Raw genomic sequence first — 15,343 nt, 5'->3', positions numbered from 1 at the left:
GTGGTGTTGGGCAGTATCCAGATGTTTATATCGTCATTCCGTCTTTCTCTCACCCCGGGATTTATGGTATATCAGGCTTAGTACACAAGGGGGCGCCAAAAACTTTTAAAAAGCCCATTGGGCCTCTATTACCATAATGCTAACAAAATTAGCATAATGAATTAATAATGAATAATGAATTCCATGGAGGCTACTAGCTAAATTTGCTAACGAGCGCAAAACAAAAGTAAATGAATTGCAAAGACAAGTAATATAGCTCATAATTGTATTAATATATAGGTAGGCGCTACCGAATGTGGTGAGTTCGGACTTTAACAAGCAAATGTGAACGAGATACATTGTGCAAATGAACAAAGTTTAGATACATACAGTACTGGCTCTCCAGCAGTATGTCTACATGCTGTGTCTGTGTGGAGTCGCTAGGGCAACGGGCCTGCCTGCTCAGAGAAGATGGGGAGGAGCCAAGAATGGAGAGGATAAAAAATGCAAGGAAATCAAGATGGCAGTGGCAGCTGGCCTGCATCTGGGCTTTGACGTCAAACACGGATGGTGCCACTTTCAGTTAAACTAGCACTTCTCTTTCACTCAGGAAAAAAACTATATCTTGCTGCATTTTGTAAACGCAGATCTAAAATGCTTCTTAATTTCTGCTCGGCATCAGACTAAATTTGTGTTTCAGTTGCACTTCTCCACTCAGATAATAATTCATGATTGGGCATTCAGCAGACAGCGCTCTGACTGACGTGTAGCTACTTTTCCCTGGTACTTTTCTCAGTGTAGCCAGCCTATTTTTTTTTACAGTATAGTGCAAGATTAACTTGAAGCAAAACAGTAGGAAATGTAGCTGGCTATATTCTTTCTATGATAGGCCTAAACATTACAAATATGATGGCCATATGATGATGGTCTTTTTGCAAAAAATAACTTGCTTTTTCATTGTAAGCTCATTTACTTGTGTGGCTGCCAGGCAAATAGCGTTGTACTTTTGTCATCATCTGATGAAAATGAAGCAATTTTCTGCCGAATTCGTTGCACTAATGTGCAACACTTGACCTTCAATATAAAACGCGACCCCTGTCAATAGACAGCTGGACTCACCCGCTCCCGCTTTCTCCCGTTGTGCCATTAACAAACAAACACACGTGACTGGCTCAACTGTTCTGGTGAACTACGGTAAGCTTCATAATGTGACCGGTGAAATGAAGAACGCAATCTGCTTTATCTCATAAAGCATTGCACAAGTTGACTGCAAATATTCAAATGTATTGAAAAACCTCAAAGAAATTGTTTCAACAAGTATTGAAAAATCATCATGTGGCTATTTCCAAATACCCCGGTATACGGTATATACGGTATACCGCCCAATCCTAGTATCGTGTCCACTTCCCTTTGTCTCCAAGCCATGTCCTCATGTTTACTCTTAACTTACACTGAAAGAGGCACATTTAGATACAGTTCTAGGGCATTTGTCTTGACTCGGTAGTTTCACTAAGTATTCTCTCCCATATTCCTCTACACCTCTGTTTTCCATGCTGACTGTGTGTGTGCACGTGCCTGTGCTTGAGCGTACACATACACAGCCGTTTGACAGGGCTTGAGCGAAAACCAGCAAACTTCAATTTCAACATCAACTAAATACAGTAAACTTTGAACACAGAGAGAGAACACAGGAAGCTGAGAGCGACGTTATTTACTGTACATGGAAGTGTTTTTGTTGTCTGTGTGTGTGTCTCTGTCTGTCTGTCTGTGTCTGTGTGCCTCTGCATACTAGGAATGGTAATCCCACCCCTCCCTAGAAAAGGAGTCTGGAGTGATGAGGGATTGGAGTGATTAGAGCTGATAGGAAACCATTATAATTCATTTCCAGAATGGTTTATTTCTGTATCCCCTCATAGCTGATGCATTAGGGCACTTAAGCTATATACATCTTTTTGCGGCTACCTCAGCCCTTTTAACATGCCTAGAATGGCATATTGCCTATTACGGGCAATTTTTCTCTACCGCTTTGAAGATGCACATGTCTGTTTGCCGGCTTCTCTCCAACTCTCTAGCTAATTAGAGATGTTCGCTTCACACTTCTTTGCCAACTCCAGTCTTTTCTTAACCTGAATACCCATCTACCGGGCCAAAACACCACACCCACTAGTGTTTCTTTCCGGACATCTTGTAGAATGTGAACACATTCTGACCACTCTGATTGGTCCCAGAAACCGCTGGGTTGGGCCTGAGCCAGCCTACATGATGACGTTATCCAACTATGATAGATGAACAATGTGTCTAGCCATCGATAGAGCAGCGGAATGAAAATGAGGATGAGTCGTCAGGCAAGCCTTTTCTAGCACACAGACCAAACTCTTACCTGGCAATTAGATGATTTTGTGCTATTTCTGTAGTCATTCTGACCTTGTCAACACTTATTATGTAGAGGCAAGAAGACGGCGCTATAACAGAATAATTACGGCCGCATGACAGCTTTATGGCAGTTTCTGACACTTTATGGTGACAGCGTGACATTTTTATGATAGCCTAGAGACAGCGCTATGACAGGAGTGTGAAGGCTTTTCGAAGAGAATGGGACACCAACATTTCTGTGAATGGGGATTGTAATAAATTACAAAAATGATAACGATGATTGACTGGATGCTATTAAACGTCGCTTCCACAGTGACTCTCACACACTTACCTGGCGGTATTTAATGCATTTAGAGTATCACAAGATTAGCAGATTGGCCGTATTAGCAAAGTGGCCACTGCTCGGAGCACGTTGATCTATTGTAAAGTCCCACTCTTACTAATAGTTCTATCAACCATGGGACTTAAGTCAAGTTGAACTTTGCACCTTTCCCAGGAGTAGACCATCCACAATGGAATTAGATCCACAAACCCTCTATTTTGTTGTCATGTATGACACATCAAATGTTAAGGTGGTTACTTCCCCCAAGCACAAGGCTGTTCAGTCAGTCGCTGAATGGCACAAGAGTCTGAAGAGTCTCTCCACTTGCCTTGTCAACATGGTAATAGCAATGCCAGGCGCTCACCTACACCCAACTCGCTGTCGTTAAATGTTGCTAGTGAGTCAACAAACTTACAGTACCAGTCAAAAAAGTTTGGACACATATACATTAAAGTTTTTTTTTAAACGTAAAAAATAAAAAAAAGATTTTCTACATTGTAGAATAATCGTGAAGACATAAAAACTGTGAAATAACACATATGGAATCAAGTAGTTACCAAAAAAGGGTTAAACAAATATACAAATATTTTCAAAGTCGCCATCCTTTGCCTTGATGACAGCTTTGCACACTCTTGGCATTCTCTCAACTTGCTTCATGAGTTAGTCACCTGGAATGCATTTCAATTAACAGGTGTGCCTTGTTAATTTGTGGAATTTCTTTTCATGTTAATGTGTTTGAGCCAATCAGTTGAGTTGTGACAATGTATGGGTGGTATATAGATGATAGCCCTATTTGGTAAAAGACCAAGTCTATATTATGGCAAGAACAGCTCAAATAAGTAAAGATAAGTAACAGTACATCATTACTTTAAGACATGAAGGTCGGTCAATCCGTTTCTTCAAGCGCAGTCCCAAAAACCATTGAGCGCTATGGTGAAACTGGCTCTCATGAGGGCCGCCACAGGAAAGGAAGACCCAGAGGTACCTCTGTTGCAGAGGATAAGTTCATTAGATTTAACTGCACCTCAGATTGCAGCCCAAATAAATGCTTCACAGAGTTCAAGTAACAGTCACATCTCAACATCAACTGTTCAGAGGAGACTGTGTGAATCAGGCCTTCGTGGCCGAATTGCTGCAAAGAAACCACTAATAAAGAACACCAATAATAAGAAGAGCCTTGCTTGGGTCAAGAAACATGAGCAATGGACATTAGACTGGTGGAAATTGGTCCTTTGGTCTGATGAGTCCAAATTTGAGAGTGATGGAGTGCGGCATCAGATGACCTGGCCTCTGCAATCACCCGACCTCAAGCCAAATGAGATGGTTTGGGATGAGATGGAGGAAAAGCGAAGGAATGAAGGAAAAAGCAGCCAACAAGTGCTCAGCATATGGGAATTCATTCAAGACAGTTGTAAAAGCATTCCTCATGAAGGTGGTTGACAGTGTGCAAAGCTGTTATCAAGGCAATGGGTGGCTACTTTGAAGAATCTACACTTTTTTGGTTACTACATGATTCCATATGTGTTATTTCATTGTTTTGATGTCTTCACTATTATTCTACAAAAACCCTTGAATGAGTAGGTGTGTCCAAACTTTTGACTGGTACTGTACATCTTCTCAAAAAGCTTGGCATATGTCTCGGAATAGTATACAATTCTTTGTTTTTGGTCTAAATCTATCCCTGATCGCCCCTGCGGTCCTCGAGGCATGTACTTTATTAACACTGCTGTAGAAAGCTGATTACTGAAATATGGTTCCCACATGGGAAAGACCAACCCCCTCCGCCCCATCAAACTCACCGCCTTCTCTGTGCCACTCTGACGCTAGAGACTGATCCTCCCCCCAGGCAGCACCCCTCCTAATGTCTCATATGGTGACAAATGAAGGTATTACTCCCCCTGCCTGAGTTTTTAATGGCTCCTCCAGCTCCAACAAGCCCATACCAGAGCAGCCGATTGAAACTGATTGAGAGTGGGGTCCTCCCACTGAAATGGATCTGTTATGCATCCGTAATGGCCTTATCTGAATATCGTATGTATTTCAATCTGAGGGAATTCTGAGGGAATATTCATCACCTGCCCCAACCCAAAAAAACGCAAATTACCAATGATTAAAGAGCTCGTTAGTAAATCAGGCAATGGGATGATGGGGTGAGATGGCTCTTGACTTGACATGAAAGCACTGATTGGAATGAAGCCCCTCAATGGAACATGAGGTATTTCAGTGAAGCTTGGAATGTTTTTCATCTGTATATACACTGCATTCGGAAAGTATTCAGACCCCATGACTTTTTCCACATTTTGTTACGTTACAGCCTTATTCTAAAATTGATTAAATTGTTTTTCCCCCTCATCAATCTACACACAATACCCCATAAAGACAACGTGCAAAACAGGTTTTTATACGTTTTTGAAAATGTGTTAAAAATAAAAAATTGAAATCACTTTATGTTTGTACAACTTTATTGGAGTCCACCTGTGGTAAATTCAATTGATTGGACATGATTTGAAAAGGCACACACCTGTCTATATAAAGTCCCACAGTTGACAGTGCATGTCAGCGCAAAAACCAAACCATGAGGTCGAAGGAATTGTTAGTAGAGCTCTGACACAGGATTGTGTCGAGGCACACATCTGGGGAAGGGTACCAAACAATGTATGCAGCATTGAAGGTCCCCAAGAACACGGGGGCCTCCATCATTCTTAAATGGAAGATGTTTGGAACCATCAAGACTCTTTCTAGAGCTGACCGCCCGGCCAAACGGAGCAATCGGGGGAGAAGGACCAAGCTTGGTCAGGCAGGTGAACAAGAACCCGAAGGTCACTCTGACAGAGCTCCAGAGTTCCTCTGTGGAGATGGGAGAACCTTCCAGAAGGACAACCATCTATGCAGCACTCCACCAATCAGGCCTTTATGGTAGAGTGGCCAGATGTAAGCCACTCCTCTGTAAAATGCACATGACAGCCTGCTTAGAGTTTGTCAAAAGGCACCTAATGACTCAGACTATGAGAAACAAGATTCTCTGGTCAGATGAAACCAAGATTGAAACCTGCTCCAGAGCACTCAGGATCTCAGACATGGGCGAAGGTTCACCTTCCAACAGGACAACAACCCTAAGCACAGAGACAGAGTGGCTTTGGGACCAGTGGCCCAGCCAGAGCCCGGTCTTGAACCTGATCGAACATCTCTGGAGAGACCTGAAAATAGCTGTGCAACGACGCTCCCCATCCAACCTGACAGAGCTTAATAGGATCTGCAGAAAAGAATGGGATAAACTCCCCAAAACAGGTGCGCCACGCTTGTAGGCGTCATACCCAAGTGGACTTGAGGCTGTAATCACTGCCAAAGGTGCTTCAACAAAGTACTGAGTAAAGGGTCTGAATACTGACGTAAATGTAATATTTCAGTTTTTTATTTGTAATAAATTTGCAAAAATGTCTAAAAACCTGTTTTTGTTTTGTCATTATGGGGTATTGTGTGTAGATTGATGAGTGGGGGGAAAAAAACATTTAATCCATTTTAGAATTAGGCTGTAACGTATGTCATGACGTGGCCCTCTTTGGGTATAGCGAGTACCATCCCTCTCTCTCTCTCCCTCCTACACCCAGGTTCTGTTATCTCAGGTCGTAAATTCCTTGAAGAGACTCTCTTCCTGGCCAGGCAGTATAGAGAGAGAGAGAGAGTTTCACAGTAGAACAAAGGAACTTCTTCTACATCACAGAACTTGAGAACTGAACAATATCCATGTTTTGGAGAATGTGTAAACGGTCGGTGGAGAAGCCAGCTACGACTTTGCCCATTTTGTTTCATGTTGTGACCTCATGAAAGACAATACAGCCACATTACCATAACTCTGTTTATACAGGAGCCTGGGTTATGAGGTTTGCGTCTAGTTATTGTATAAAATGAATGAGTAAAGATGAAACTATTTGCGAAATTATGTAATGTGATTTTAAACTGTTAATGTGAGAGAATTGTATTCCCTTTAAAGTTTAACTCAGTCGTTGGCCCGTCTACCATGAGCACCGACATGATCTGGCTCATGGGACAGCCCTTTTCTACTGTTAGGATTAAAAAACCCATCTGAAGAAATCCTCTTCAGACCATGCCCCCTCGATCACCGAGGGGGCAAAGGTTTGAGTAGAGACCACAAAAACCTCAGTATAAGCTAAGGTTGTAATGGTTGTTGAATTCCTAACCAAACCACATGGAGCATTGGCTACACGGTTGGAAATGGTTAAACGCTGAGACTATCGATCCCTACAGAATAAATGCAAATCTTAGATACTAACTACTAGTCTGCAGCTAGAAATGATGTACCATTGGATGCGAAGACCGACAACTGCCGAAACATCTATTCTATAAGAAGATTTCTGAATGGTACTCTGAAGTATCCATTCTAACCACGAAAGACTTCAAGGAAGCAGAGAGAATGATGCGTGGATGAACTTTCCAACCGAAAGACGGACGATTCCAACAGAGACAAAGACGACACACTGAGCGAAAATATTTATTGATTTCAATTTGTTCCGAATGAGTGAGTGTTCATGTGCAAAGGATTAGCATTTCAATTAATATAATTATCAACTGTGTAGGGATTCCTTTTATCTTTCCTGCCCTTCTCAGTCCACACCCTCTTTCCTTTGTCCACCAAGCCGTCATATCAGCTTAGCCCACTAGGGAACCTCCCCTATCATTTCCTTGTAACCATATCTACTGTTTGTTTATGCATTTCTGTGATTATTTAGTTAGTTAGTAAATAAATGATTAAGCCAATTGGTGTATGGATGATTCATAGTAAAGGCTGGGTTCGTGCAGAAAACCAACCATTTACGACCTTTGGAATGAGACTAACGTGAGGTAAAGAATAATTGATTAATTAGAAGACTAATTTATCACATATTTATATATCTGAAGAGATATATTAGGAAAAGTATAACTTTGTAATCTGAAGATTTTCCTTGGTGCCCCAACTTCCTACTTAATTACATTAGTTTAATCACATAATAATAATTACAGAGAATTGATTTGATAAAGTCTTCACTTGAATGATGCCAAAGACACGAAACGTAACGAAATGTGGAAAATGTCAAGGGGTCTGAATACTTTCTGAATGCACTGTAACTATGCTATACTTAAGCAAATCTGACCACATGGGTCGTGGTCAGATATGCCGAAAGTTGGGTGGTTTGTGGTATACTGCCAATGTACCACGGCTAATGGCTGCTTTGAGGATAACGCAGTGCCACCGACGTGGCCCTCTACCAAAGACGGTGGGTTCTCCTTCTCCGTGGCCGACGTGAGTAAGACATTTAAGTGTGTTAACCCTCGCAGGGCTGCTGGTCCAGACGGCATTCCCAGCCGCATCTTCAGAGCATGCGCAGTCCAGGTAGGAAACAACACAAGGGTGCATGCTCAACCCCTCCTGTACTCCCTGTTCACCCATGACTGTGTAGCAAAGCACGCCTCCAACTCTATAAGCAAGTTAACTGACGATACAACAGTAGTAGGCTTGACCGAAAATGACGATACCGGGAGGAGGTGTGGGGTCTTGGAGTGTGGTGCCAGGAAAATAACCTCTCACTCAACGTCGTCAAATCTAAGGAGATGATCGTGGACTTCAGGAGATAGCAGAGGGAGCACGCCCCTATCCACATCGACAGGACTGCAGTGGAGAAGTTGGAAAGCTTCAAGTTCCTCGGCGTACACATCACTGACAAACAGAAATGGTCCACCCACACAGACAGTGTGGTGAAGAAGGTGCAACAACCTCAGGAGGCTGAAGAAATGTGGCTTGGCACCTAGAACTCTCACTAACTTTTACAGATGCACAATTGAGAGCATCCTTTTCGGGCTGTATCACCGCCTGGAATGACTACTGCACCGCCCGAAACCGCAGGGCTCTCCAGAGGGTGGTGCGGTCTGCCCAACACATCACCTAGGGCAAACTACCTGCCTTCCAGGACACCTACAGCACCAGATGTCACAGGAAGGCCAAAAAGATAATGAAGGACAACAACGAGCCCAGCCACTGCCTGTTCACCCCAAATCATCCAGAAGGCAAGGTCAGTACAGGTGCATCAAAGCTGGGACCAAGAAACTGAAAAGCAGCTTCTATCTCAAGGCCATCAGACTGTTAAATAGCCATCCCTAGCACATTAGAGGCTGCTGCCCTATACACACAGACTTGAAATAACTGGCCACTTTTATAAATGGAACACTGGTCACTTTACTTTATTATTATTTATTTTTTTTAAACATATTTTGCATTCTCATCTCATTTGTATATACTGTGTTCTGTTCTTCTGTATCTTAGTCTATGCCGCTCTGAAATTACTCATCCATATATTATATATTCTTAATTCCATATACAATACTATAGTCTACTAGGACCTATAGGCGGTATTAATACAGTACTCCTGCAGGCTTCATGTTTTAAGTATGGAGCTCTGTGTGTGTTTTTCAGCCAGGCTTTACACACACGCACACACACAGACCTTTAGGAGTATCATTACCTGTGTTTGTGTACGGCTGTCAGTCTAACCTGTGGCCTTTTCAGCTGTATTTGTATCCAAGTGTTAAAAATGAAAGGGGGAAGAAGAGAGGGGAGAGGGAAAAGAGGGAGAGAGATGCCCTGCTGGAAGCTGCTGTGTCCAATTAGAGGGAGTTGGTTGCTGGTACAAGTGTGTGCGTGCTTTCATGCTCACACCAGCATAAGTGCGAGAGAGAGTGGGTGCTCATGCAAGACTATATCGCACACCCAGCACGCACCCAGCCGCTCATAGTGAGGGAATTAGATTTGATAGACTAGGAAATCATAGTCATTCATTGATAAATCTATTATATTAGCACACTTCATTGTGAATAGCCTGGAGGCATGGATCCTGTCTGTCCTGCTGCGGGTGTTACTCGTCTTTCCTTCAGTAGACAGAGAAGACGGAGAGCTGTCTCTCTCTTTCTGCCTTCCTCCTCTTCTTACTCTCAATAGTACACTCAATACAGATGTGGACTCTTATTCATTCTGGTTGATGAGCCAAGCAGCTGGAAAAACTCTGACTGTAAATTCTGACTCACCAGCTCTTTATAACCGTTCCCTACCTATTCTCACATGTCCATGCTCTTTCAATCTCCCTCTCTATCTCTCTGCGTCGCTCTCTCTCTCTCTGTCTTTCTCTCTCTCTCTGTCGCTCTCTCTCTACCTATCTATGTCTCTCAACTGCTCTCTTTCTACCGTTTTCTCCCTCTGTCTCTCTACCGTTCTCTTTCTACCGTTTTCTCCCTCTGTCTCTCTGTCGCTCTCTGTCTCTTTGTCGCTCTCTCTCTCTCTCTGTCGCTTTCTCTCTACCTATCTATGTCTCTCAACTGCTCTCTTTCTACCGTTTTCTCCCTCTGTCTCTGTCGCTCTCTGTCTCTTTGTCGCTCTCTCTACCTATCTATGTCTCTCTACCGCACTCTTTCTACCGTTTTTCTCCATCTGTCGCTCTCTGTCGCTCTCTCTCTCTGTCTTTCTCTCTCTCTACTTTTCTGTCTCTCTCTGTCTCCCCCTCTCTTTCTCTCTCTCTACCTATCTATGTCTCTCCTGCTCTCTTTCTACCATTTTCTCCCTCTGTCTCTCTCTGTCTCTCTCTCTCTTTCTCTCTCTCTACCTATCTATGTCTCTCTACCGCTCTCTTTCTACCGTTTTCTCCCTCTCTGTCTCTGTCGCTCTCTCTCTCTCGGTCTCGCTCTCTCTTTCTCTCTCTCTCTCTACCTGTCTCTACCGCTCTCTTTCTACCGTTTTCTGTCTCTCTGTCTCCCTCTCTCTTTCTCTCTCTACACCTATCTATGTCTTTCTACCGTTTTCTCCCTCTCTGTCTCTCTGTCTCCCTCTCTCTTTCTCTCTCTCTACCTATCTATGTCTCTACTGCTCTCTTTCTACCGTTTTCTCCCTCTCTCTCTGTCGCTCTCTCTCTCTCTGTCGCTCTCCCTCTGTCTTTCTCTCTGCCTCTCTCTCTCTCTCTCTCTGGCTGTCTCTCTCTCTCACAAACACACACACATTTTAACCTCCATGGCTGTGTGTGTTCTCTTGCAGAGGGCCTGGCTGTGGGTGTAGGGTTTGGAGCCATAGGAAAGACCTCATCTGCCACATTTGAGAGTGCCAGGTAAGAAAACAGAGACTTATACCACAACTGCCTTCCATACCTGTGTTCCAACACTGTGTAGATATCACCTTTGTCACCATATCACCCAGGCCCGAGTCTACACTATTGGTTAATGTGACCTATGTTTATGGCCACAGCCCACAGCCCCTTTAGGATTTGGACACGTCTGGTTAATGGTTCGACCACGATCAGATGCCCTTGCTTTAGGTCTCGGCCATAAGAGCCTGGGATTTGATGTGTGCGTGCGTTTATCTGTGTGTGTGTGTGTGTCATCATAATCCTCCTCCACATACCATGTGATCAGTAGACAGGAGCATCACTTGTTCCTCCCGTTGAGAAAGCACTGTTTACTCTGTGGGGATGAGGAGGACAAAACAGCCCGTATTTGTGCCTGGCTGCTCTGCTTTGTCTGGGCCCCGGCTCTCTGCTGTGTGCTGCTACCACCCGGTGGCCACCACTGGTACTCCATATTTAATTTATAAATAATGCATGAGCCTCCGAGGATGACAGTGGAGACTCCTCAGAGGAGGAAGGGAGAACAATTTAAAAAGTTATCATTTTTAGATTAAACTATACTAAATATATTCACGTCAACAAATAATTGATTAAAACACATTATTTTGCAAGGAAGGTCTACAGTAGCCTTAATGGCACTCTGTAGAGTAGCACCATGGTGTAGCTGGACAACAGCTAGCTTCTGTCCTCCTCTGGGTACATTGACTTCAATACAAAACCAAGGAGGCTCATGGTTCTCACCCCTTCCATAGACTTACACAGTAATTATGACAGGCTGGAGGACATCCTCCGGAAGTTATCAGAGCTCTTGCAGCATGAACTGACATGTTGTCCACCCAATCAAAGGATCAGAGAATGAATCTAATACTGAAAGCATAAGCTACAGCTAGCTAGCACTGCAGTGCATCAAATGTGGAGAGTAGTTGACCCAGAGACAGAAGCAGTTTTGAACAAATACATTTCTTCCAAAATGAAGGAGAAGCATGAGACCGAATTTCATTTTTTAGCTAGCAAATGCAGCTAGCTAGTTTAGCCAACTCAAACACCCTGCTCAAACAGAATGATGCTATGTTGCCTAGCTGGCTATCACTATCCAACACAACACTGGAACTCAAAAAGAAAGGAGGACCAAGGCACTCTTCATATACTTAATTAAAACGCCTTTTTGTATGGCATGTTCAATAGAAACAAGGTTTTAAAAATCCGACGCGTTTCGTCTGCATCGCCTTCGTCAGGGAGTACAAAGAAATTATACGATGTTCTCTTTTGAAAAGAAAGAGGACATTGTCAAAAGAGGACATTGTCAAAAGAGGACATTGTATTATTTCTTTGCACTCAAAAGAGGCCATGCAAAAGCTGAAAGGACATTGTCAAAAGAGGACATTTCAAAAGAGTTTTATTTCTTTGAACATGCCATACAAATAAACGCATTTTAATTAAGTATATGAAAATAAAGTTTTAATTAAGTATATGAAGAGTGCCTTGGTCCTCCTTTCTTTTTGACGACCAATTCGCCCCTTTTACCAAAGAGCACCTTCTATCTACCAAAATGTACTATTAATACAACACTGGAACTCTTCCAAGTCAAGGTAAGCTTTTGGTTTGACTCATTTATTGCCACAGGGGCCTGTCGGTGTAACTGCTTACTGATTGTACACTAACTTTACTGCGTGATTGTAGTGGGTTTACTAACGCATTAGTTCTATTAGCTATGTTGACTAGGACGTTACTTTAGTTAATATAGTGACAACGATGTAGGCTGTGTGTAGCAGTTATGGTTTGGAAAGTTTTTTTCACCTGGTCACATATAGTTGATGTGTTGTGCATTGAAGTCCACTGGTGAAGGGAAAAGGTGAGAAGAGGAGAGCGTGTAGATGTGAGAAGGAATACAATGTGGCTGCTATGAAAGTGAACTGTGTTTACATGTGATCAGGGGTGAATTCATTCGATTCTGTTGAAATATTTTTTTAAACGGAACAAAACGGGGATGAACATATCTGAATTTGTCCAATAGAAACTCTCTTTTGCAACTGTTGGACTAATGATTACACCCGAGATCAGCTAGATGCAGGCAAGAGTGTGCATGGCGATATTGAATGTCACTGTCTGTCCATGTCACTGTGTGTCACATCGAATTGGTCTCTCGACCTGTGTGTACCTACGTTGTAAACTTTCATTCATAAGCTAGGTTGTAGCAACCTCATGATGGGTATAGGGAAAATTTGAGTATCATGTAATAGCCTAAACCTATCGCTGTTAGATTGAACTGGGTGAATGGAATGTGAATGACAGTCATCCAATATGCTGTAATCGAAATAAGGCCATGCTCATGAAGAAAATCAAATTGAAGGGCACTGACCGCAACTGGAGTGAGCATATCTATTTGTCTGTCCGCGCATGCATACATCTGTCCATCTGTTTGTTGGTGTCTGTGCATGTTTCACCTGCTTGTGTGTGTGTGTGTCTCCATGTTTGTGTGTCTGGGTATGTGTGCGCATGCCTGGGCATGCATTTGTGTGTGTCTGTTAATGGTTCGATTGAGAGGCGGGAGGGAGGGGAGCAGGAATCCAGAGGAATGTGTGGAGATCGCCCTCCAGATGCGGACTAGCCGCTGGTGCTGGTCCGCTCGCTCGCTTTTTCTCTCACGCTCTTTCTCTCGCTCGCTCCCTCTCTCTCCTAGTGAAAGCCTCTTGTCCTCTGGTAGCTGTGTTAGCTCTCCTTCAGGTGCAGCTCCTCGGTTTATGCTTGGCTCAGCCCTGACCTCTTTCTCCTTGATGTGTTCTAGCAGACCCTCTTCACAGGAGGTAGACTGGACGCCGTGAGCAGGTTCTCTCCATCCCAGTGGCTTTGCCTTTCTCCAGCTGCAGTGTGTGTGTGTGTGTGTGTGTGTGTGTGTGTGTGTGTGTGTGTGCTGTCAGCCAGAGGAAAAGGGTGGTAGTCAGGTAATGTAGTGATTTAAACAAAGAGGCCTCTTCAGCCAAGCTGAGGAAAACAATCCCAAATGTATTTGCTTTTTTTATTCTTTGAGGCTACATTCTTTCACATAATCAGTGGTATTGCAATGCGTTTCTACCTATCTTAACCCAATATGTTTTGGGGGACAGTCAATGAAAGTCTAAATGTAGGATTACAGTATGCCTATTTGTGTGAATTGTCTGCAAATTGAGTGTAAAGTGGCCTCTTGTGCGCAGCCTCTTAGAGTGTATTGTAGTCCTTAGTGTGAATAGGAAGAGAGTCAATCAATCAAATGTGGCTAGGAAAAACTCCCTAGGAAGAAACCTAGAGAGGAACCAGGCTATGAGGGGTGGCCAGTCCTCTTCTGTCTGTGCCGGGTGGAGATTATAACAGAACATGGCCAAGATGTTCAAATGTTCATAGATGACCAGCAGGGTCAAATAATAATAATCACAGTGGTTGTAGAGGGTGCAACAGGTCAGCACCTCAGGAGTAAATGTCAGTTGGTTTTTCATAGCCGATCATTCAGAGTATCTCTACGACTCCTGCTGTCTCAAGAGAGTTGAAAACAGCAGGTCTGGAACAAGGTAGCATGTCCTTGAACAGGTCAGAGTTCCATAGGTGCAGGCAGAACAGTTGAAACTGGAGCAGCAGCATGACCAGGTGGACTGGGGACAGCAAGGAGTCATCAGGCCAGTAGTCCTGAGGCATGGTCCTAGGGCTCAGGTCCTCCGAGAGAGAGAGAATTAGATACTTAAATACTTAAATTCTTAAATTTAGATACTTACATACTTAAATTCACACAGGACACCGGATAAGATTGGAGAAATACTCCAGATATAACAGACTGACCCTAGCCCCCCGACACAAAATATTGCAGCATAAATACTGGAGGCTGAGACAAGAGGGGTCGGGAGACACAATACCCCCAGAGAGGGCCAAACAGGCAGGTTATAACCCCACCCACTTTTCCAAAGCACAGCCCCCACACCACTAGAGGGATATCTTCAACCACCAAATTACTATCCTGAGACAAGGCCGAGTATAGCCCACGAAGATCTCCCCCACGGCACGAACCTAAGGCGGGGCGCCAACCCGGACAGGAAAATCAAGAAAGTCTTTGTCACTGCAGCAGACCCAGTCAGTCCAATAGGGTTTCTGTTAGCCGGATTTTTGGAAGATCACCAAAATGAAAAGCCAATAAATTATAATTGATGTAAATGCATTTGAGCTGTCATGTTTATCGGGTGTCAAACTCATTCCATGGAGGGCCTAGTGTCTGTGGGTTTTTGTTTTTTCCTTTCAATTAAGCCCTAGACAACTAGGCACTGTGAGTTCTTCACTAATTAGTGACCTTATTTCATCAATCAAGTACAAGGGAGGAGCGAAAACCCGCAGACACTGCCCATCTTGGAATGAGTTTGACACATGGTCTATAGCAGGGTTCCCCAACTTGCGGCCCGCGGGCCGAATGTGGCCTGCGGGTTTTTTATTTGCTCCCCTAAGTTTTTTGTTGTTGTTGAATTTTCATTGTTGGACATAAGACTGTAAAAACACC

General features: G+C 43.5%; 1 protein-coding gene across 2 annotated transcripts in view; it reads left to right on the top strand.

The window, feature by feature from the left end:
- The window catches only part of LOC115106415 (zinc transporter ZIP11-like), a 136,074-nt gene that overhangs the window by 100,389 nt on the left and 20,342 nt on the right, over positions 1–15,343 (top strand). For both annotated transcript variants that reach the window (XM_029629128.2, XM_029629127.2), the window contains exon 7: positions 10,746–10,815. In XM_029629128.2, the coding sequence (XP_029484988.2) occupies positions 10,746–10,815 (70 nt within the window). The remainder of the gene's footprint in view (positions 1–10,745; positions 10,816–15,343) is intronic.

The sequence above is a fragment of the Oncorhynchus nerka genome, linkage group LG23, assembly GCF_034236695.1.
Source record: "Oncorhynchus nerka isolate Pitt River linkage group LG23, Oner_Uvic_2.0, whole genome shotgun sequence".
Taxonomy (NCBI): domain Eukaryota; kingdom Metazoa; phylum Chordata; class Actinopteri; order Salmoniformes; family Salmonidae; genus Oncorhynchus; species Oncorhynchus nerka.
Note: the sequence above shows the minus strand (reverse complement) of the source record. Positions and strands in the feature narration are given on the sequence as shown.